We start from the raw sequence: 24,711 nt of genomic DNA, 5'->3' as shown, positions 1-24,711 counted from the left end.
ATAGTCCTCTGTAATATTTCTTGTATTTTGGTGTAATGGTCATGGACTCCTGTAGTTTTTGTTTGAGAAAATCCCTTTTCATTTTTTTTTTTCTGAGAAACTCATTAACTACTTTTCTATTATAAATGATGCCTTGCTGGATAGAGGGGTTATTTTTTGTTTGTTTGTTTGTTGTTTGTTTTTAGCTTAAGATTTTTCCTTTTCAACACTTTTAATATATCATACTTTCCTTTCTGGAATGCAAAGTTTCTGCTAAAGAACCTGCTTATAGCCCAATGTGGTTTTCCTTATATGTAACTATCTTCTTTTCCCTTTCTACTTTATTTTTTTTTCTTCATCACTACTTTTTGCCATTTTAATTACTTGTGTCTTTGTGTGGACCTCCCTGTGTTGAGTTTTTTTTTTTTTTTTTTTTTTTGTGGGGGGAGGGATATCTGTGCTTCTAGATCTGGATATCTGTTTTCTTTCCCAAATTGGAAAGGTTTTCAGTTATTATTTCTTCAAATAAAAGTTCTGCGCCCTTTTATCCTTCTTCATTTTCTAGGATCCCTATCATGCAAATGTTATTATTCTTAATGGAGTCACTGATTTCTGTAAGACTATGCTTAATTTGCATAATTTCCTTCTCATTTGCTCAGTTTGGTTACTTTCCATTATTCTATCTTCAAGGTCATTAATTCCTCTGTTTCATCTTGCCTATTTGTTCCATCAAGTGTAGTTTTAATTTCATTTATTGTGTTCTTCATCTCTAATTTATTCTTTTTTGTCTCTTCCTAAGGGTCTTGCTGATGTCTTCTACTCTTTTTTCAACTTCAGTGAGTATCTTTATGAACATTGTTTTAAGTTCTCTATCAAGCATATTACTTATATCTGCTTTGCTTAGGTCTGTTTCTGTAAATTTGTCCTATTATTTCATTTGTGGCATATTTCCCCATATCCTAATTTTGTCTATGTCTCTATCTGTTTCTCTGTGTTAGGAACATAGCTATGTTTCCTAATCTTGAAAGTAATGGTCTTATTAAGAAGTCTTATAGCAGCATGCAGTGCGCTGTTCCCTACTTCCAGAAACTGGAGCTTCAGGGAATGACTCCTGTGTGTGTTGTGTGTGCCCTGTTGTGTTCTGGCTGCCTTTTCCTTCAGTCTGGTTTTCTGCAGTAACTCATTGCCTTTTATGGGCAATGTTTGGTCCCTAGGAGGTGTAAAGTGCATTTTAACAAGGTACAATCTGGTCTGCTTGCTAAATGACCTGGAGCCCCTGATGCCAAGATAGGTTGGCTTAAGCAGATCTTCACAGCATGTGTGGGTGGTGCATGCAATTTACAAGGTGCACCTCAGGCTTCTGCACCTTCCACTACTGCCATCATAGGCATTGCTGTGACCACTGCAGCCACTAGGATTGAGACCCCACAAAAACATGGGTCAAGAGATGGGATGTTGGTAAGGTGCGTGCTTGTTTTCTGAGGGAGAATCCTGGCAGCCTTGAGACTGAGGAAAGGGTGACTGGAAAGTGTTGATCAGCTAAAGGGTGGGAGGACAAGACTTGGTGCAAGCATGTTAGGTAGTGGTTATGGGCATAGTGCTCATTCCTGCAGGTGGCTGTGTGTTTTTCCTGAGGGGTGGGAAAGGAAAATGGCCCCCACTAGCACTTTTGTTCCTCGCTGGGTCTCTCTGATATCGCTATCTCTCTGGGACATGCTGTGTAATGAGTAAATCACTCTCACTCCCATGTGTCCCAGGCATTTGGTTCTATGTTGTATATGCTCAGGCTGTTTGGCATGTTGCATCCTTAAGAACAGGGACTCAACTTACTAGGCCTCTCAGAGCTCTGCAAAAGCCAAGCTCACTAGTTTTTAGAATTCCAAGCTTTAAGTCTCACTGGTTATAAAAACTCATGAAATTCATCCCCTCTCACTTTCAAAGACAAATATTATGGGGTTTGTCTTCCATATGAGATCTATTTTTTGACCTTCACTGTGCTTCCAGCTCCCCCCTGTCTATAAAGGGCCACAGTCGGTTGAGGTCTCAAATCATATATCCACCTTTCCTACTTTCCTTGATGTAGCCTCTTCTCTACTTTTGGTTGTGGAGTTCATGCTGCCCATCTTTGGGTCATCTTGTGGGTTGTTTACCATGATGTGAGTGTTCACAGGTGCAGAGCTAATACCAAGCTGTTAAAACTCATAAGGGACAGAAAACCAGCCAAAAGGACAAAACAGAAGAATTCCCCTCAAAAGAAATTCCAGGAAGAAGTGACATCTAAAGAATTGATCTAAACAGATATAAGCAATATAACTGAACAAAAATTTAGAATAATATTCATAAGATTAATAGCTGAGCTTGAAAAAAAGCATAGAAGACATCAGAGAAGCTCAGCATAGAGACATGAGGAGAATCTCAGCATAGAGACATGCAGAGATCCAGTAACTAAAAAAGTCATGATGAATTTAAAAATGCTATAAATGAGGTGCAAAATACAATGGAGGCAGTCACAGCTTGGATTGAAGAGGCAGAGAAGAGAATAGGTGAATGAGAATGTTAAAAAATTGGAAAAAGAGGAAGTTGAGAAAAACAGAGATAAAAAAATTTTGGATTATGAGGGGAGAATTAGAGAACTAACTGATGCAATTCAACAGAACAATGTCCATATCATAGGAATTCCAGAAGAAGAAGAGAGAGAGAAAGGGGCTGAAGGTGTACTTGAACAAATCATAGCTGACAACTTCCGCAATCTGGGAAAGAGAAACTGAAATCCGTGAGACACAGAGAACTCCCTTAAGACGTAACTTGAATCGGTTTGCTGCACAACATATCATAGTGAAACTGGAAAAATACAAAGATAAAGAGAATTCTGAAAGCAGCTAGGGATAAATGGGCCTTAACATACAAAGGTAGAAGCATAAGGATAATAGCAGACCTAGCTACTGAAACTTGGTAAGCCAGAAAAGAATGGCAGGAAAACTTCAATGTGATGAACAGGAAAAATATGCAGCCAAGAATCCTTTATCCAGCAAGCCTGTAATCAGAATAGAAGGAGAGATAAAGGTTTTCCCAAACAAACAAAAACCGAAAGAATTCATAACCACTAAACCAGCCCTACAAGAGATTTTAAGGGTGATTATGTGAGTATAATGTTGCAAGGACCACAAAGTACCAGAGACATCACTATAAGCATGAAACCTACACATAACACAATGACTCTAAACCCATATCTTTCAATAATAACACTGAATGTAAACGGACTAAATGTTCCAATCAAAAGACATAGGCTATCAGAATGGATACAAAAAAAAGACAAATCTATTTGCTGTCTACAAGAGAATCATTTCAGACCGGAGGACACTTTCAGATTGAAAGTGAGGGGATGGAGAACTATCTATAATCCTACTGGAAGTCAAAAGAAAGCTGCAGAGCCCTACATATATCAGACAAACTACTTTTAAAGTCAAGTCCGTAAAAAGAGATGAAGAAGGGCATTATATAATAATTATAGGGTCTACCCATCAGGAAGAGCTAACAATTATAAATGTCTATGCACCGAATTCAAAAGCACCCAAATATATAAAACAATTAATCACAAACATAAGCAAATTATTGATAAGAATGTGGTAGTTGCAAGGGAATTTAATACTCCACTTACCACAATGGACAGATCATCTAGACACAGAATCAGTAAAGAAAAAATAGTGTGAATGATACACTGAACCAGATGGACTTGACAGATATATTTAGAACTCTACATCCCAAAGCAACAGAATATACTTTCTTCTTGAGTGCACGTGGAACATTCTCCAAGATAGATCACATACTGGGTCACAAAACAGTCCCCAATAAACACAAAAGAATTGACATCATACCATGCACACTTTCAGATCACTATGCTATGAAACTTGAAATCAACCACAGGAAAAAGTCTGGAAAACCTCCAAAAGAATGGAGGTTAAAGAACATCCTACTAAAGAACAAATGTGTCAACCAGGCAATTAGAGAATAAATTAAAATGAAAATTCAACAATCCAAACCCTTTGGGATGCAGCAAAGGCAGTCCTAAGAAGAAAATACATTGCAATCCAGGCTTATCTCAAGAAAGAAGAAAAATCGCAAATAAATAATCTAACAGCACACCTAAGGGAACTAAAAGCAGAACAGCGAAGACAACTGAAACGCAGCAGAAGAGGAGAAATAATAAAAATCAGAGCAGAAATAAACATTATAGAATCCAAAAAAGAAAAAAAACAGTAGAACAGATCAATGAAACCAAGAGTTTTTTTTTTCAAAAATGAACAAAATTGATAAACATCTAGCCAGATTTCACAAAAAGAAAAGAGAGAGGACCCATGTAGATAAAATCACAAAAGAAAATGGATTTATTACAAACAATCCCTCAGAAATACAAGAAATTATCAGGGAATACTATGAAAAATATGCCAACAAACTGGACAACCCAGAAGAAATGGACAAGTCCCTAAATACCCACACACTACCAAAACTCAAATGGGAAGAAGTAGAAAATTTGAAGACACATAACTAGTGAAAAATTGAATCAGTCATCAAAAATCTCCCAACAAATAAGAATCCTGGACCAGCTGCTTCCATGGAGAATTCTACCAGACATTTAAAGCAGAGTTAATATGTCTCCTTCCCAAGCTGTTCCAAAAAATAGAAACTAAGGAAAACATCTGGACTCATTCTATGAAGCCAGCATTACTTTGATTCACAAACCAGACAGACCCAGAACAAAAAATGAATAAAAAGAACAACAGGCCAATATCCCTGATGAATATGGATGTAAAAATTCTCAACAAGATTATAAAGAATTAAATTCAACAGAATATAAAAAGAATTATTCACCATGATCAAGTGGGATTCGTTCCTGGGCTGCAGGGCTGGTTCAATATTCACAAATAAATCAATGTGATACATCACTTAAAAGAATGGATAAGAACCATATTATTCTGTCAATAGATGCAGAAAAAGCATTTGAAAAAATACAGCATACTTTCTTGATGAAAACCCTCAAGAAAGTTGGGGATAGAAGGCATATACTTAAACATCATAAAAGCCATTCATGAAACTCCCACAGGTAATATCATCCACAACAGGGAAAAACTGAGAGATTTCCCCCTGAGATCAGGAACACGACACAGATGTCCATTCTCACCACTGGTGTTTACCATAGTATTTGGAAGTCCTAGCATCAGAAATCAGACAACAAAATGAAATATAAGGCATCCAAATTGGCAAAGATGAAGTCAAACTCTCACTTTTCACAGACGTCATGATACTTTACATGCAAAACCCTACAGAATGTACCAAAAGTCTTCTAGAATTAATACATGAAATCAGCAATGTTTCAGGGTAGAAAATCAATATACAGAAATCTGTTGCATTTTTATGCACCAATAATGAAGCAACAGAAAGAGAAATAAAGAAATGGATCCCATTTACAATTGCACCAAGAAACATAAAACACCTAGGAATCAACCTAACCAAAGAAGTAAAAGATCAGTATGCTGAAAACTATAGAAATCTTACGAAGGAATTTGAAGAAGATACCGAGAAATGGAAAAAAAAAATTCCATGCTCATGGATTGGAAGAATAAATATTGTTAATATGTCAATACTTCCCAAAGCAATCTACATATTCATGCAATCCCAATCAAAATTGCACCAGCATTCTTCTCAAAGCCAAAACAAACAGCCCTAAAATTTGTATGGACCTACAAAAGACCCCGAATAGCCAAAGTAATATTGAAGAAGAAAAAAACCAAACCAGGAGAAAACACAATCCCAGACTTTAGCCTTTACTACAAAGCTGTAATCATCAAGAAAGTATGGTATTGGCACAAAAACAGACACAATGGAATAGAATAGAGAACCCAGAATTGGACCCACAAATGTATGGCAAACTAATCTTTGACAAAGCAGGAAAGAACATCCAATGGAAAAAAGTCTCTTTAACAAATGGTGCTGAGAGAACTGGACAGCAACATGCAGAAGAATGAAACTAGACCACTTTCTTACACCATACAGAAAAATAAACTCCAAATGGATGAAGGACCTGAATGTGAGACAGGAAACCATCAAAACCCTAGAAGAGAAAGCAGGCAACAACCTCTTTGACCTTAGCTGCAGCAATTTCGTACTCAACATATCCCCAAAGGCAAGGGAATTCAAAGCAAAAATGAACTATTGGGACCTCATAAGATAAAAAGCTTCTGCAGTGCAAAGTAAACAATCAACAAAAATAGAAGGCAACCGACAGAATGGGAAAAGATATTTGCAAATGACGTATGGGAATAAGGGCTAGCATCTAAAATCTATAAAGAACTCACCCAGAAAACAAGTAATCCAGTGAAGAAATGGGCAGAACACATGAATAGATACTTTTCCAAAGAAGACATCCAGATGGCCAACAGACACATGAAAAGATGCTCAACATCACTCCTCATCAGGGAAATACAAATGAAAACCACAGTGAGATACCATCTTATGCCAGAGTGGCTAAAATGAACAAATCAGGAGACTCTAGGTGCTGGCGAGGATGTGGATAAACAGGAACCCTCTTGCACTTCTGGTGGGAATGCAAACTGGTGGAGTCACTCTGGAAAACAGTGTGGAGGTGCCTCAAAAAATTAAAAATAGACCTACCCTATGACTCAGCAATAGCACTGCTTGGAATCTACCCAAAGGATACAGAAGTTCTGATGCATAGGGGCACTTGTTCCCCAGTGTTTATAGCAGCACTTCCAACAATAGCCAAATTATGGAAAGAGCCTAAATGTCCATCAACTGATGAATGGATAAAGAAGATGTGGTTTATATATACAGTGGAATACTAATTGGCAATGAGGAAGATGGAAATCTGGCCATTTGCAGCAATGTGGATAGAACTGTAGGGTATTATCCTAAGTGAAATAAACCAGGCAGAAAAAGAAAATACCGTACGTTTTCACTTGCATGTGATTCTGGAGAAACTTAACCAAAGACCATGGGGGAGGGAAAGGCGGGAAAAAAAAACAAAAAGTTATGGAGAGGCAGGGAGGGAAACCATAAGAGACTCTTAAGGACTGAGAACAAACTAAGGGTAGATGGGGGGTCAGGGAGAGGGGAAAGTGGGTGATGGGCTGGAGGAGGGCACTATTTGCGATGAGCACTGGGTGTTGTATGGAAAATAATTTGTGAATAAATTATATTAAAACACAATGATGTGAGTGATATCCAGATGTATCCAGGGGAAAAGATAAACTTAGGGTCCTCCCACTCTGCCATCTTCTCCTACCTTCCCCACGTCTGATAGTTTTAAGAAACATGATCACTGGTTTTGCTCTCTTCCAGTGCAAATTATAGACAATTGTAAATTTTGTGTCAATATATTGATTTGGAAAATGCCATGTTATTTTACTGTGTTTCAGAGTAAAACATTACATAATGCTTTTTCTTTTAAAATATCAGTAATACCTGTTTCATCCTAAAACAGCAGATAAAACAAAACTTGATTTTAATTTTCTCTCTTTTAGTTACTTTTCCTTAGGTAGTTCTTTTTAAGTCTTTTTTTAATTTTCTTTTTTCTCTTTTAAACCTTATATATTGGCTACCAGGGCTGTGATTTTTTCATTCTATTTTTTATTTTATGTACATATATGTGTACACACACACATGCATATATATGTATATGTTTACATATATTATATATATTTGTAATATATATATGTATATATATATATATATATAAGTTTCATAGGTAACATACCATGCAATATTGGTTTCAGGAGTAAAATTAAGTGATTCATCACTTACATACAATACTCAGTGCTGGTCACAACAAGTGCCCTCCATAATACCCATCACTCATCTAGTCCATCTCCCACCCATTTCCTTCCATCAACCTTCTGTTTTATCTCTATTGTTAAGAGTCTCTTGTGGTTTGTTTCCCTCTCTCCCCTTCCCTATCTTCCCATATGTTCATATGTTCTGTTTCTTAAATTCCACATATGAGTGAAATCATATGGTATTTGTCTTTTTCTGACTGACTTATTTTGCTTAGCATAATACATTCTAGTTCCAACCACATTGTTGCAAAGGGGAAGATTTCATTCTTTTCAATAGCTCTGTAATATTCATTATATATATGTCACATATTCTTTATCCACTTATTAGCTGATGGACATTTGGTCTGTTTCCATAGTTTAGCAATTGTTGATAATGCTGCTATAAACATTGGGGTGTATGTATCCTTTAACAAATAGTAACTACAGTCCATATCATCAGGATAGAGCCAGAAATTGCATACAGGTTTTAGATATTCTCATAATTTTAGCTTTCTTTCCTAGGATTGCCTTTAGACTGTTTATTATGTTGTTGCCAATGTATAGGAAAAAGCCCACTGCTTTTGATTTAATATCCTTTAATCAGTTGACAAAGAACAAATTAAAGAAAACAAACAACAAAATCTTACAACTACATAATCTTCTAGTATTGACTTATGGAATCTACATACTAAGATAGCACTTGCTAAAATATTGTTTTATAGAAAAATTGTGATAGTCGGGGTGCCTGGGTGGCGCAGTCGGTTAGGCGTCCGACTTCAGCCAGGTCACGATCTCGCGGTCCGTGAGTTTGAGCCCCGCGTCGGGCTCTGGGCTGATGGCTCGGAGCCTGGAGCCTGTTTCCGATTCTGTGTCTCCCTCTCTCTCTGACCCTCCCCCGTTCATGCTCTGTCTCTCTCTGTCCGAAAAATAAATAAACGTTGAAAAAAAAAATTTAATAAAAAAAAAAAAAAGAAAAATTGTGATAGTCTAAAAATTGTATAGTCTCCATAAAGCCCACACCCAGTTTCCATTGTTATTAATAACTTACATTAGTATGGCAATTTTGTTACAATTTATTAACCAATAGTGGCACATTATTATTAACTTAAGTCCATTTTTTTACCCAGATTTCCTCAGTTTTTAACTAAGGTCTGTTTTCTCTTCCACATCCCATTTATTTTTCATGTCTTCTTAGGGTCCTCTCAACTGTGAAAGTTTCTCAGATTTCCTTTTTTGATGATATTAGTATTTTGAAAATTATAGACCAGGTGCTTTTTAAATATTCCTCTACTAGAATTTGTATGATGTTTTTCTCACGATTAGCTGGAGAGGTTATGGGTTTTGTGGGAGGAGAGGACAGAAGTGCCATTCTCATCACATCATACCAAGTGTACACACTGTCAAAATTACTAAGCACTTTTGATGTTAAACTTGCTTACCTGGCTCAGGTAGTATTTGTCAGGTTTCTTCCTTGTAAAATTACTACACCCCTGCAGTGGTTCTATACTGTATCACTTTTAAGAAAGAAGTCAATATGTACTGCCCACACTTAAAACACAGTATTCACCTCTACCTCCTTGAGGGCAGAGTATGTACATAAATAGTATGGAATTTTTTTGCATAATACATTTGTCTTTTATTTATGTATTTATTTATTTATGTACTTACAATTTTTTTTTATTTTGGTTTATAATCAAATACAATTTTATTTTTTTGCTAACATTGTTCTAGCTTTGGCCATTGGGAACTTTTATAGTTGGCGCCTATGTCCTTTGACATGACATAGCCTCATCATTATTTTTTGAGGACTTTCTTCTTTTATGGCACTAAAAAATGTTCCAGATACATTTTATAGGACATTATATTTCAATCTGAGTGTTTTTATTATTAAGGATCTAGTGTTCCCCACTCCTCTACCTTGATTTGTTTTTCATATTATTCAAATATAAGAATTTTACACTAATATACATAAAGCTTTGGAAGTAATTTTTACTTACAAAGTCATAGGAAAGTCATCAACAAGATTGCTATCAAGGAGGTGTTTTACAAAAATCAGAAAGAATAGATAGAAGTTTAAAAGATAAACTTTAAATTAAAATAGTAAGTGTCTGAACATTTAGGCAATGTGGTACAGGTTGATATACTTAATATGTTGTTCTTGAAGCCACATATTAAATAATACCATACATATTGAGTCTTTCATTTCTATTTCCAAATGCAGAAATGAAATAGTTGCCTTTCTTTTTTTTTAATTTTTTTAATGTTTATTTATTTTTGAGACAGAGAGAGACAGAGCATGAACAGGGGAGGGTCAGAGAGAGAGGGAGACACAGAATCCGAAGCAGGCTCTAGGCTCCGAGCTGTCAGCACAGAGCCGGGTGTGGGGCTTGAACTCATGGGCCACGAGATCATGACCTGAGCCGAAGTCTGATGCTCAACCGACTGAGCCACCCAGGCGCCCCGAAATAGTTGCCTTTCAAATGTCAGAAATAACAACTATAGACATGCTTAATTATGGTATTTAAAGGAACATGGAACTAACATATTGTTAGATCCTTACACTGAAAGGAGTCCCAATTTTTCCAAATTATAATACATTTCAGTTAATGTTAACTTAAATATATACACAATACCACACTGCTAGAAATGAAACATGAGGACCATGGAATGAGGCTGCAAGTAGCAAAGATTTAAATCAAGATTTAAAATCAGATATTCCATCTATAAAATGGTTTGGAATCATTGCATTAATTTTAAATTATTTTTTAAAATACTCTAAATTTAATAAAGCAATTTAAAAATTTGTATAATCTTATACCATACATTCTAAACCATATGCCAAGGGATTTAACCATAAACTTTCTATAAACTACAAATTATAGTTTGTTCCTTATTTTTTCCTTTGAAGTAACAGTTTCTACTGAACAATGCAGTGTAAAAGAGTTTCCTAAGTGAAATAAATTAGATCAAGGAAGACAAATACCATGTGATTTCACTCATAATTGGAATCTAAAAACAACTTAAAAAACAAAAATAAGAATATTTGTCATATAAGAAGCCTGATTATAACATACTGTTAAAATATTTGTTTCGATTTTTAGAATGCTAGGGATGAAATAAAGGAAAGAAAGAACACTGAGCAACACAGTTATAATGAAGCAAAGATGTAGAGTTAGTAGACAACTAGAACAAAAAATGATAATGACAAGCATACTGGTATGTGCATACTTAACAGTGTGTGATCATGATACAGTGCTGTTCCTAAATGAAGTACTAAATTACAACTCAATTACATAGGAACGTTTTGGGGCTTTAAAATGATCAAGCCAAGATATTAATATAACTATTTTTTTTCTTTCTCCAAATTTTTATTTAAATTCTAGTTAACTTATAGTGTAATATTAGATTCAGGTGTACAATTTAGTGATTCATAACTTACATATAACTTTAATACTTTGCTTTTAATATCTGTTTTAGGAATAATTGTGTGTTATTCATTTATGCTGCAATTTAATAATTTAGCTCATTCTCTTAATTTTCTGCAATATTTGTAGAAAGCAGGATAACTTAGATACCCTTACTTTTCCCAGAAAGTCACAGCCCATCTTGTAGTAGTATGATAATTTTCCACACGGACTGCCATGTTTGTTTGTTTACCACAAGAGGGAATGCGAGGCTCTTGCCAATATCTCAGGAACCTTTCCTCCTGTGTCCCCAGTCTTGTTGAAGAGAAGCATGAGAGAATCAAGACATATAAAGTTCCTTCTCAAACTCTCCTTAAGACATAATACAGAATAGCTAATATGACATTAATAATCCATCATATTTTAATTAATAATTTCCTTAACACCTTTTCTTTTGTTTAAAATATCCTTGGCACATCTATAAAACCACTCTATTTAATTTAAGAAAATATTAACTTTCTACTGTAACCAAAGAAAATTTAACAGAACATTTCTTTAGAACATGAAACATATCAGAAATAAAATAAAAAAGAAATTTATATATATATATATATAAAACATTCTTTGGTGACAATTTATATTTGACATTTTATCCAGCATGTTTCTATCAACTAATTTATTGTAAAAATACACTCATGTTGGAATATCAATTTAGGAATCTTTAAAAAATTTTATCAGGAGGTCACAGAGGATAATTTAAATTTCTCTACCACAGAGTCAAATGCATTTAATATTAACCTCCAATTTCAGCAGTTCTTAAAATTGTAATTCATGGTGAAAAGAGATCAAAGGAAAATATGCTGAATGGGGGAAGGGCCAACATGGTGGAGAAGTAAGAGGATCCAAAGTTCCCTCGTCTCACAAACAAAGCAGAGTTGAAGCTAATGGACTTTGAAATCTGAGCGTATGGGAGGAAGAGATTGTATCTTCCAGGGACACACTGGGACAACGTGACAAGGCATAGAGCTACTTCAACAAACAAACCAACCCACACCAACTGGAGGGGTCAAAACATCACAACAAGTAGGGAGATGAAGTAACCAAAGTCACAACAACAGAGATCAAGTAACAATCTCCACAAAACACATCTTGCAAGGCCTGGCCCTGGACAATGTATGACCCCTCTTTAATATAATAATTCTCACAGGTGCATGATACATAACAAGCTTTTAAAACCCATTAGGGACAGAAAATGAGTCAAAATGATGAAACAAAAGAATTCTCCTCACAAGAAATTCTAAGAAAAAATGACAGCTAAAGAACTGATCAAAACAGATTTAAACAATAAAAATGGACAAGAATATAGAGTAATAGTCAAAAGATTAATCACGGGGCTTGAAAAAAGCATAGAACAGCAGAGAATCTATTGCTGCAAAGATCAAGGAACTAAAAAATGCTCATAATGAATTTAAAAAATGCTGCCAATGAGGTGCAAAATAAACTAAAGGTGGGACAGCCAGAATTAAAGAGGTAGAGGGGAGAATACGTGAAATAGAAGATAAAATTATGAAAAAAAGATGAAACTGAGAAAAAGACAGATTAAAAAAAATTCTGGATCACAAGCAGAGAATTAGAGAACTAAGTGACTCAATGAAACAGAACAATATATGTATCATAGGAGTTCCAGAAGAAGAAGAGAGAGACAAAGGGGCTAAAGGTGTGATTGAACATATCATAGCTGAGAACTTCCCTAACCTGGGAAAAGAAACAGACATTGAAATCCAGAAGGCACAGAGAACTCCCCTGCGACATAACTTGAATTGATCTTCTGCATGACAAAGCATAGTGAAACTGGCAAAATACAAAGCTAAAGAGAGAATTCTGAAAGCAGCTAGGGATAAATCGGTCTTTACCTACAAGGGTAGACACATAAAGGTAGTAGAGGACCTATCTACTGAAACTTAGCTTGCCAGAAAGGAATGGCAGGAAATTTTCAATGTGTAGATTAGGAAAATTCTGCAGCCAAGAATCCTTTATTCAAAAAGCCTGTCATTCAGAATACAAGGAGAGCAAAAGGTTTCCCCGCCAAAACAAACAAACAAAAAAACCTGAAGGAATTCATCACCACTAAACCAGCCCTATAGGAGATCCTAAGGGGGACTCTGTGAGTGAATGTTGCAAAGACCACAACACACCAGAAACATCACTGCAAGCATGAAACCTACAGATAACACAATGACTCTAAACCCATATCATTCAATAATAACACTGAATGTAAATGGAATAAATACTCCAATCAAAAGACATAAGGTATCAGAAGGGATTAAAAAAAACCATGACTCATGTATTTTCTGTCTACAAGAGACACATTTTAGACCTGAAGACACCTTCAGATTGAAAGTGAGAAGATCGAGAACCATCTATCATGCTACTGGAAGTCAAAAGAAAGCTGGAGTAGCATACTTATATCAGACAAACTAGTTTTAAAGTAAAGGCTGTAACAAGGGATGAAGAAGGGCATTATATCACAATTAGGGGGTCTATCTATCAAGAAGACTGAACAGTTATAAATGTTTATTCACTGATTTCTGAAGCACCCAAATATCTAAAACAATTAATTGCAAACATAAGCAATCTTATTGGTAAGAATGTGGTAATTGCAGGGGACTTTAATACTCCACTTACAACAATGGACACACCATCTAGACAGAAAAACAATAAATAAACAATGACCCTGAATGATACACTGGACCAGATAGACTTGACAGATATATTTAGAACTCTGCATCCCAAAGCAACAGAATATACATTCTTCTTGAGTGCACATATAGCATTCTCCAAGATAGATCACATACTAGGTTACAAAACAGCCCTCAAAAAATATAAAAGAATTGAGATCATACCATGCACACTTTCAATCACAATGCTATAAAACTTGGAATCAACCACAAAAAAAGTTTAAAAAACATCCAAATGCATGGAGGATAAAGAATATCCAACTAAAGAATGAATGGGTCGACCAGGCAATTAAAGAAGAAAGAAGAATATCTATCTATCTATATCTATATCTATACCTATACACAAATGAAAATGAAAACACGACGGTCCAAACCCTTTGGGATGAAGCAAATGTAGTCCTATGAGGAAAATACACAGCAATCCAGACCTATCTCAAAAAACAAGAAAAGTCCCAAATATAAAATCTAATAGCACACCTAAGGAACTAGAAGCAGAACAACAAAGAAACCCCAAATCCAGCAGAAGAAAAGAAATAATAAGTATCAGAGCAGAAATAAACTGTATAGATTCAAAAAAAAAAGGGGAGAGGAAAGGAAAGGAAACAAACAGTAGAACAGATCAATGAAACTAAGAGTTGGTTTTTTGAAAAAATAAACAAAATTGATAAACCCCTAGCCAGACTTCTCAAAAAGAAAAGAGGACCCAAATAGATACAATCACAATAAAATGGAATTATCACAGCAAATCCCACAGAAATACAAGTAATTATCAGAAAATACTATGAAAAATTATATGCCAACAAACAGGACAACCTGGAAGAAATGGACAAATTCCTAGACACCCATACATTATCAAAACTCAAACGGGAAGAAATAGAAATTTTGAACAGACCCATAACCAGAGAGGAAATGGAATCAGCTCCCGAAGAGCCAAAGTAATATTGAAGAAGAAAACCAAAGCAGAAGGCATCAGAATCCCAGACTTTATCTTCTACTACAAAGCTATAATCATCAAGAGAGTGTGGTATTGGCACAAAAACAGACACATAGACCAATGAAATAGAATTGAGAACCCAGAATTGGACCCACAAATGTATGGCCATGTAATCTATGACAAAGCAGGAAAGAATATCCAATGGAAAAAAAAGACAGTCTCTTTAGCAAATGGTGCAGGTAGAACTGGACAGCAACAGGCAGAAGGATGAAACTAGACCACTTTCTTACACCATACCCAAAAATTAACTCAAAATGGATGAGAGACCTAAATGTGAGACAGGAAACCATCAAAACCCTAGAGGGAAAGCAGGCAACAACTTCTTTGACCTTAGCTGGAGCAATATCTTACTCATCACATATCCAAAGGCAAGGGAATTAAAAGCAAAAATGAATTATTGGGACCTCATGAAGATAAAAAGCTTCTGCACTGCAAAGGAAACAATCAACAAAACTAAAAGGCAACCAACAGAATGGGAAAAGATATTTGCAAATGACATATCGGACAAAGGGCTATCATCTAAAATCTATAAAGAATTTACCAACCTCCACACCCAGAATACAAATAATCCATTGAAGAAATGGGCAGAAGACATGAATAGACACTTTTCCAAAGAAGACATCCAGATGGCCAATAGACACATGAAAAAATGCTCAACATCACTCCTCATCAGGGAAATACAAATCAAAGCCACGCTCAGATACCACCTCACACCAGTCAGAATGGCTAAAATGTACAAATCAGGAAACTACAGATGCTGGCAAGGATGTGGAGAAACAGGAGCCCTCTTGCCCTATTGGTGGGAATGCAAACTGTTGCAGCCATTCTGGAAAACAGTGTGGAGGTTCCTCAAAAAATTAAAAATAGTGCTACCCTATGACACAGCAATAGCGCTGTGGAATTTACCCAAAGGATATAGGAGTGCTGATGCATAGGAGCACATGTACCCCAACGTTTATAGCAGTGCTTTCAACAATAGCCACATTATGGAAAGAGGCTAAATGTCCATCAACTGATGAATAAAGAAGATGTGCCTTATATACTCAATGGAATACTACTTGGCAATTAGAAAGAATGAAATCATGCCATTTGCAGCAATGTGGATGGAACTGAAAGGTATTATGCTGAGTGAAATAAGTCAGAGAGAGACAGATATCATATGTTTTCACTCATATGTGGATTGAGAAACTGAACAGAAGACCATGGGGGAAGGAAAGGGGAAATAATAGAAACAGAGACAGAGGTTGGCAAACCACAAGAGACCATTAAATACAGAGAACAAACTAAGGGTTGATGGGGGGTGGGGGAGAGGGAAATGTGCGATGGGTATTGAGCAGGGCACTCGTTGGAATGAGCACTGGGTGTGGTAGGTAAGTCAACTTGATAATAAATCATATTCATAAAAATGTGCTGAATCTAAAAGCATATATTACATATTATTTTTAAAGTCCAATTAGTTGTACTAAATACAACTTGCTATCCCAGCAGTTATATAGCATTTTCTTGCATAATCACAAATTATTTAGGGAATTCATATATACACACTTTACTTCTTATAGTGTCTGTATCACAAACAACCTAAAATTATACTTAAAGTCATTTCACAAAGTCTTTTGCATGTTTATATTTCACTAAGAAGATTGAGTTTCTATAAAGGCATTATTTTTCACAGTTGTCATTTGTCATAATGTTATATTGTTTTTTCTACTGATATTACATAAGGAAGGAAGGAATTGTCAGGCAGTTTTATGGAAAGAAAAACATATCTAGAAGCAAATTTGCTGGTCCTTCTCCTCTATAGTTATGTAGAGACATAGTACATCAAATAAACGAAGATTATTTCCGAACAATAAGCATAGCTTCATGTTGAAATGTTACATAATTTAAAATATATAAAAATACTTATTTTTTTATGGTTCTTTTTCACTTTAATTACATTGCCAAGATTATCAGTTGTGTCTACAATATATGGGGAAATAAAATCTGATAGCATAAAAGAAAAAAAAAAGTAAAAATCTACTAGGTTAAGTTATTGTTATGCCCAGAATTCGTGATCCCCAAATACCGCCAGGGAGCCGAGTCTGATGGAAAAGAAAAAGAGCCTTTATTCGAGCTAGCTCGAGCTCAATCCCCTACCTGCACCGACGCAGTGGTGAGATACCGGGGAGAGAGAGTGAGTTTCAAAAGGACAAAGGTTTTATTGGGGCCTAGGGGCAGTTGGTGAGGTAATGGCTGTGGCCTCAGCCGATTGGCTGGGGAAGGGTCCGAGTCCTGTTAGGCAGGTGAGCGGGAGGCTACTCAAGGGGAGGAGGCGTGGTCAAGGTGAAGGACACAGAACAAGATGGAATTGGCTGGCGTAGGCCCGCCCTTTCATTCCCCCCTTGTCATGTAGCTTACAGATCCAATCATGGGACTGGCTGCATTTATGGTGATAAGGGGAACAGAGTTTGGAGGTTTACGCAGAGTTCTGGGATCCAAGTGTCCCTGGGGTGGCTCTGGGACGTCTGATTAAGTATTGTCCCCGAGCTGGTGTCTGTGATCTGCCAGGTGATGTTTGGGGGGGGGGGGCGTGGGGACTCCCGGCAGCATGAGCAATGACATGCAGAGTTAACAGAGTTACCAATATTAGGTGGGTGAGCTTGAGCAGGTTGTGTTGGTCCCGATTGACGGCTCATCGCATGACAAAATCCTTCCGGATCGAGGAGGGGTCCGCTGGCTGAACATGGGTGTGATGGACCCCGGTCGTGATGCCGTCTACTTTGAGAGCAGTTGGGGTTGTCAGCACCATGATGTAGGGTCCTTTCCAGCATGGCTCGAGGGTCTCTCGGTGGTGGCTCTTGACGTAGACCCAGTCTCCCGGCCTGTACTGATGAGTTGTTGGGGTCGGGCCAGCCTCGTAGATGGCACGAAGGCACGGCCAAATGTCCTCGTGCACCCTCTGGGGCCCTCTCAAGGAAAGAAAAAGTTCTTGATCTTTAAACTAAAGGTTGGGAATAATAAGGGGTGGCCTGCTAAACATGATCTCATAGGGAGTAAAACCCAGAGTGTAAGGAGTGTTCCTAATCCAGTAAAGGGCATACGGTAGGAGAGTCACCCAGTCCCCGCCAGTCTCCATGGTTAATTTGGTAAGGGTCTCTTTTAGGGTTCTATTCATTCTTTCTACCTGTCCTGAGCTCTGGGGCCTATAAGCACAATGTAATTTCCAGTTTGCCCCCACTGCCTTGGCTACTGCCTGTGTTACCTGCGAGATAAAAGTTGGTCCATTGTCTGATCCTACCATGGCAGGAAAACCATAACTGGGTAAGATGTCTTCTAGTAGCTTCTTAGCCACCGTCTGAGCCGTTTCATGCTTGGTTGGGTATGCCTCCACCCAGCCAGAGAAGGTGTCTGTAAATACTAAAAGATATTTATACCCATACTTTCCTAGTTTGACCTCAGTGAAGTCGACTTCCTATTGGTCTCCCTGTCTGGTGCCTCTGAGCCTGGTTTCTTTTTTATTTAATGTGGCTCTCGCGTTGGTGAGTTGGCAGGTCTTATAGGCAGATACAACTTGCTCTATTTTGGTGTCCTGTTGGTGAATCTTGATTCCGGCATGTCGGATTAAGTCTTTTAATTTTCAGGACCCCATGTGAGTAGACCGATGCATGTGCTCTAATATTGAGACTCCAAGACGGTCTGGCAGCACGAGCTCCTTATTAGGTGTATACCACCATCCCTTTATCTCCTGGGCCATGGGGAGTTTCTTGATCCACTGTAACTCCTCCTGGGAGTATTTGGGCAGGTCTGGTAAAACTGGGTCTCCCAAGTCCAGTAGTTGTTAAGCCATTTTCTAGCTCCCAACGTTAGCGCCTTGGTAAGGGCGACGAGCTCTGCTCCCTGGGCTGACGTTCCGGAGGGTAGAGCCTCCACCCATATGGTGTCCATTTCAGTGACTACTGCTGCACCCGCATACCTGTGTCCATCCCGCACAAAGCTGCTACCATCAGTGAAACAAGTGGCATTGGGGAGGGGCCGGTTGGTCAGGTCCATCTGGAATCCATGTACTTGTTTCAGGATTCCCGCACAGACATGTAGTGGAGCACCTAGGTCAGGGTTGGGCAGCAGGGTTGCAGGATTGAGGGCTGCACTGGGGTGGAACCACACTCATGGGGGGTTGAGTAGGAGGCTCTGGTAATGACTCATACGTGTGTTGCTCATCCATATATCAGCAGGCTGTTTCAGGACCCCTTCAATGGCGTGTGGGGTCGTGATCCAGATCTCCTGTCCTAGGGTCAGTTTGTCTGCATCCTTGACTAGGAGTGCTGTTGCCGCAATAATTCTTAGGCATGGTGGCCAGCCGGCAGCCACTGAGTCTAGTTTCTTGGACAGGTAAGCCACCGGGTGGTTCCAAGGGCCTAAGGCTTGAGTTAGAACCTCTTTTGCTATTCCCTTATGTTCGTCTACAAAGAGGTGGAAGGACTTCGTAATGTCTGGTAGGCCCAGGGCTGGGGCACTTAGGAGGGCCTTTTTTAACTGATTAAAGGCAGTTTCTTCTTTTTCAGCCCATTTAAATGTTTTCCCCTCTTTGGTAGCTTCATATAGGGGCCTGGTGATCTTAGCAAAACCTGGAACCCAGAGGCGGCAGTAGCCGGCTGATCCTAAGAATTCCCTTACTTCTCTTCGGGAGGTGGCAGTAGGGATCTTTAGGAGAGTTTCTTTTCTGGCATCTGGTAACCGCTGCTGTCCACCCTCCAGGATATATCCCAAGTAACTTACCCTCTCCCTGCATATCTGAGCCTTCTTCGCCGATGCCTGGTACCCTACAGCCCCCAGGGTAGCCAGCAGGTCCTGGGTCCCTCGCTCACAGTCTTTGGCCATGCCGGCAGCAATCAGGATGTCATCTACGTACTGTAGGAGGGTGAGGCCATGGTGCTCCCTTCTGTACTCACCCAGGTCCTCCTGTAGTGCTACGTCGAAGATGGTGGGTGAATTTTTGAATCCCTGAGGTAGCCGTGTCCAGGTGAGTTGCCCACTGTAGCCCTCCTCCGGATCATGCCACTCGAAGGCGAACAAGGGTTGGCTCTGGGGTGCCAGCGGCAGACTGAAGAAGGCGTCCTTTAAATCTAGTACAGTATACCAGACCCTGGAGGGCGCCAAGGAGCTCAAGAGAGTATATGGGTTGGGAAAAGTTGGGTGTATGTCCATGACCCTCTTATTTACTTCCCGGAGGTCTTGTACTGGTTGGTAGTCATTTGTGTGAGGCTTTTTGGCCAGCAGTAGGGGGGTGTTCCAGGGAGACTGGCAAGGAACTACTACCCCTAGGCTTCGTAGTCTCTGGATGTGTGGCTGGATCCCCTTCCGGGCCTCCTGAGACATGGGGTATTGTTTGATCCTTACCGGACTTTCTCCTGGCTTGAGCTCTAGCAGGACCGGGGTCCTGTGAGCAGCTAGTCCTATCCCCCCACCCTGTCTCTGCCCAAACTGAGGGGAATTCTTGTAGCCATCTGTCTATATTATCCTCTCTCAGGAGCGCCTCCTGGTGGAGGCGGTATTCATCCTCCAGTTTCATGGTCAGGACCTGGATGGGGTGGCCCTTGCCATTGGTGACCTGAGGCCCCCCTTGTCTGAAAGTTATCTGAGCTCCAATCTTGGTCAGTAAGTCCCATCCTAACAGCGGGTAGGGGCATTCTGGTATTACCATAAAGGAGTGGGATACCCGGCCTGTCCCCAAATCTACAGTTCTTCGGGTAGTCCATGAATACTGGCTCATACCAGTTGCCCCTTGTACCCAGGACTTCTTGCTGGCTAGTTTTCCTTGTGGGGTGCGGAGGACCCAAAGTTGTGCTTGGTGTCAACAAGGAAGTCAACAGGGGTCCCCTCCACTTTAAGAGTTACCCTGGGTTCGGGGAGAGGGTCCGAACCCCGACTCCCCTAATCACTTAGTTCATCTAGCTCTAGGACTTTTACTCGATCAGTCTTGCTTCCCTTCCCGCCGGGCCTTTTCAGACAATCTCGGGCCCAATGCCCTATCTCCTTGCAGTATGCGCACTGATCTTTCTGCAGGCTCTGCTTCCCCCCACTGGTGGTTTCTTTACCTTTTCTTGCGTCATCTGCCAGCTGCCGGAGACGGTGGTCTCGTTCCTCGGGGAAGTCAGCAGTGGTAGCTAGTAGTATTCTGGCCAGGTTTCGAGTCTGCTTACTGCTGGCAGCCACCATGGCGCGAGCCTGCTTGTCCTCAGGATGCTCCCGGTTATTATATACCTTTTCGGCTACCACCAATAAGTCCCGCAGACTTTTTTCTCCTAGTCTATCTATTTTCTGTAATTTTCTCCTAATGTCTATGGCCGATTGGTTTACAAAGGCCATGATAACAGCTGCCTTGCTTTCCGGAGCCTCTGGATCCATGGGAGTATAGGTACGGAATGCCTCCATGATCCATTCTAAAAAGGCAGCCGGAGATTCATCTTTTCCCTCTTGTACATTTCCTACCTTGGCCAAATTGGTTGGTTTCTAGCAGCCATTTGGAGACCCCCCATTATAGTCTGGCGGTAGACCCGGAGCCTCTCCTTACCTTCTGCCATGTTGAAATCCCACTGGGGCCGAGTTAAGGGGAAGGAGGCATCTATCTGAGCCTGGTTGGTGGTGGGATTCCCGTCTGCGCCCAGAACTAGTTTTCGGGCCTCATTGAGGATTTTTTCTCTTTCTTCAGCCATGAACAGGACCTGCAAAAGCTGCTGGGAATCGTCCCACGTGGGCTGATGGGTAAAAAGAACAGAGTCTAATAAATCAATAAGCCCTGCCGGTTTCTCAGAAAACTTAGGCCTCTGAGCTTTCCAATTGTAGAGGTCACTAGTGGCGAAAGGCCAATAGTGACAGGGCTGATTCCCCTCTGCGTCTGGGGGTCCGGTGGCTCGCAGGGGCATAATAGTGGAGTCGGCAGTGGAGGCGGATTGCTCCCCTTGAGCCCTTTGCCTGGTAAAGGGAGGGCTTCCCAATGGAGCATTTCCGCCTCCCCCTCTCAAACAGCGTCTGCCTCCCCTGGAGGGGGAGGATGGTGTTCTTCTGGCATCCTAGATGGGTTATACAGGGGAGGAAAAATTAATTCTTCTTCAGTACCTCCCTTGTAGGACAGGGTAGAGGGGTGCTGAAGGCTGGGTAAGACTTTTCTTGTTTTCCTTCTTCTTTGTCCCCTGCAAAGCAAGAATGGGTTTTGGCTCTGGAGGGAGCGGGGCTAGGAAGGGCATAAGCCAAGAGGGTGGGTAGAGGGGTAGTCTGAGTCTGTCCCATAACATCTGTCCAGTAAGTCCACAGAACAAAACAGAGAAACACAGAATCAGACAAACAGCGGGCCCTTAGAAAGTCTTCCAACTCCATGGAAGCAAAATTGAAAGCTAGCTTAGACCTTTGAGGGGATTCCACGTCCCTCCAAAACCGAAAGCTAGATGACGGCCTCATGCTGACCAGCGGGAGTGACCTGCTTCGTCTCAGACCTTTGAGGGGATTCCACGTCCCTCCAGAAGGGAGGATCGGAACGTCTTCTGAAACTCCCGGCCCATGGTCCTCCAGTGCATCCACTTAGACTGTGTCGGGCACTACCAGAATTTCAGAAATTAGCTCACACAGAAAAGATGGAACGAACAGACACTAACTGTGGCCAGTCAGGCTCTCCGGGTCAGGGGTCCCTTGGGGGTCTTGGGGATCCCGGGCTGAGCCCCCAAATGTTATGCCCGGAATTTGTGATCCCCAAATACCGCCAGGGAGCCGAGTCCAATGGAAAAGCAAAAGAGCCTTTATTGGAGCTAGCTGAGCTCAATCTCCTACCTGCACCGATGCAGAGGTGAGATACCTGGGAGAGAGAGCGAGTTTCAAAAAGACAAAGGTTTTATTGGGGCCTAGGTGCAGTTGGTGAGGTAATGGCTGTGGCCTCAGCCGATTGGCTGGGGAAGGGTCCGAGTCCTGTTAGGCAGGTGAGCGGGTGGTTACTCAAGGGGAGGAGGCGTGGTCAAGGTGAAGGACACAGAACAAGATGGAGTTGGCCGGCATAGGCCCGCCCTTTCAGTTATATTGGACAAGATTGGCATACAGAACGTAGTTTTCTCTTTTTCAGTTAGTGGGCACAAAAATGAAGACATAATCAAATATTTTATGAACTATACTGAAGCTATACTTTATTATCACTTCTTATTTCATTTTAATATCCTCAAATAGCTGACGTGTTCCATTTCGAAGTCTACGATCTCACTGATATAAGGACCATTTCATTACTTGCTTTATGTCAAATATTTTCATGGTTATAAACTATCTATGAAACAAATACAACTTCAAATAAATTTCAAATGCCAAAGGAAGCGGTTCTGTACTCTCATATAAAGATAATGTATTTATTTAGTGTAAATACAGAAACTATGTACTATAGAACAGATAAGAATGTGCTGAGCACTTAGAGCTTTTATTTTGTCAAAATTGGCCTACCTCACAAAGTCAGAGTTTCTAGTCATGTAACTCATTATACTTGCATAGAGAATCACAAGTATGTGAACCTTCAAGCCACAGAATATATTTACAAAAAGTTAGTAATTTTAATAAATACCTCTTAGCCCTAAAACAGAGATCTTAACAGAATTGGAATGGAATCAGAAAAGTAAACTCATTTCCCTAAAACATATTTCCCTTTAATTATCAAAACTTATGAATTATTACTCTTTTCCTTTATAGACTTAGAGGAAGGGAGTTCTTGTAAACGTTGATTGGCTGCATACAAATTCAGAGATAATTATAGCACTTTTATTTAAACACTAAATAAGAGTTGAAGAGTTAACCTATTCTATGGATTTCAACTATGCAATTGAAAATTCCTACCTCACTGTAGAATCTTCTGTATTATCAGCAGCAATCATCTCCAAATCTTTAAGTGTTTCTCAGGCTTCTTTAAACAAATTCCCTTCTGGAACTGCATAGGAGTAGCTTCATTTGCTCGAAAATGTTCTATCAGGTTTTGTGAGTGCCAATTCTGAAAGGCTCTTTGATGGTCAGGGGCTAATCCTGGCACTGATGTTAGTATGTTGGGATGGAAAGGATTGTTCCTTTTTTTCAGTCTGTTTCTGTCCTGAGAGTGGTTGTTCAATGTGCCCTGAACCAGGGTCACTCTAAGCTCATATCCTTCCTGCTGAAGGCAGTTTTCAGTGTGGGAGGATCCTTGAGAAGGATGACGAAACCACCTCCAGTGTAGCCTTAGGATCTGTTTCACATCAAATTCTTTTTTGCCAAACACTGACATTGTTGCTGGAGGAAAGACAAAAGCCTTCTCTCAGAGAAAGGAAATGGAGCCTTTGTTATCTCCTGTTTCCCTGCCTCTTCTGTAGAACTAACAAAAGCACAAGTGCTGAGAGCAGTCTTTCTTGCTTCCCTCCCTTCCCCCACTACCTGTGGTGGTGTCCTGTGAACACTTCTAGCTTTCTAACTGAAGCAGAAAACTTCAGCTAATAGTAGGTGGGAATTCACACTGACAGGATGATGAGATCAGATCTTAAAGTAGTAAAACAGCTTAGCACAGGAAAGCAGCTACCCCAACACACTGCAGCTGCTGGATTTGCATGCTCACAGCCCTCCCACCTCGATTTGCAAATCTAACCCAGCTTCTTCTTCCTTACCTGAATTATATTAGCTGTGGCTTAAACCCAGGCAAGTGAACAAAAGCAGTATTTAAACTCACTTCCTTATAGATTCCTTCTACTCACCCCTGCCAGATTCATTCCCCATTAGTGCACTTCTGAAAATGCACTATTTTG

The 24,711-nt window shown here is 39.7% G+C and overlaps 1 protein-coding gene across 1 annotated transcript in view; it reads right to left on the bottom strand.

Moving 5' to 3' along the window:
* Positions 1–24,200, bottom strand: part of KLHL4 (kelch like family member 4) — a 172,749-nt gene extending 148,549 nt beyond the window's left edge. Inside the window, 2 exon segments of the mRNA XM_047843874.1 lie at positions 23,783–23,879; positions 23,882–24,200. Of these exon segments, the coding sequence (XP_047699830.1) occupies positions 23,783–23,879; positions 23,882–24,200 (416 nt within the window).
* Between the last annotated feature and the right edge of the window lie 511 nt (positions 24,201–24,711).

The sequence above is a fragment of the Prionailurus viverrinus genome, chromosome X (assembly GCF_022837055.1).
Source record: "Prionailurus viverrinus isolate Anna chromosome X, UM_Priviv_1.0, whole genome shotgun sequence".
NCBI classification, from domain to species: Eukaryota; Metazoa; Chordata; class Mammalia; order Carnivora; family Felidae; genus Prionailurus; species Prionailurus viverrinus.
Note: the sequence above shows the minus strand (reverse complement) of the source record. Positions and strands in the feature narration are given on the sequence as shown.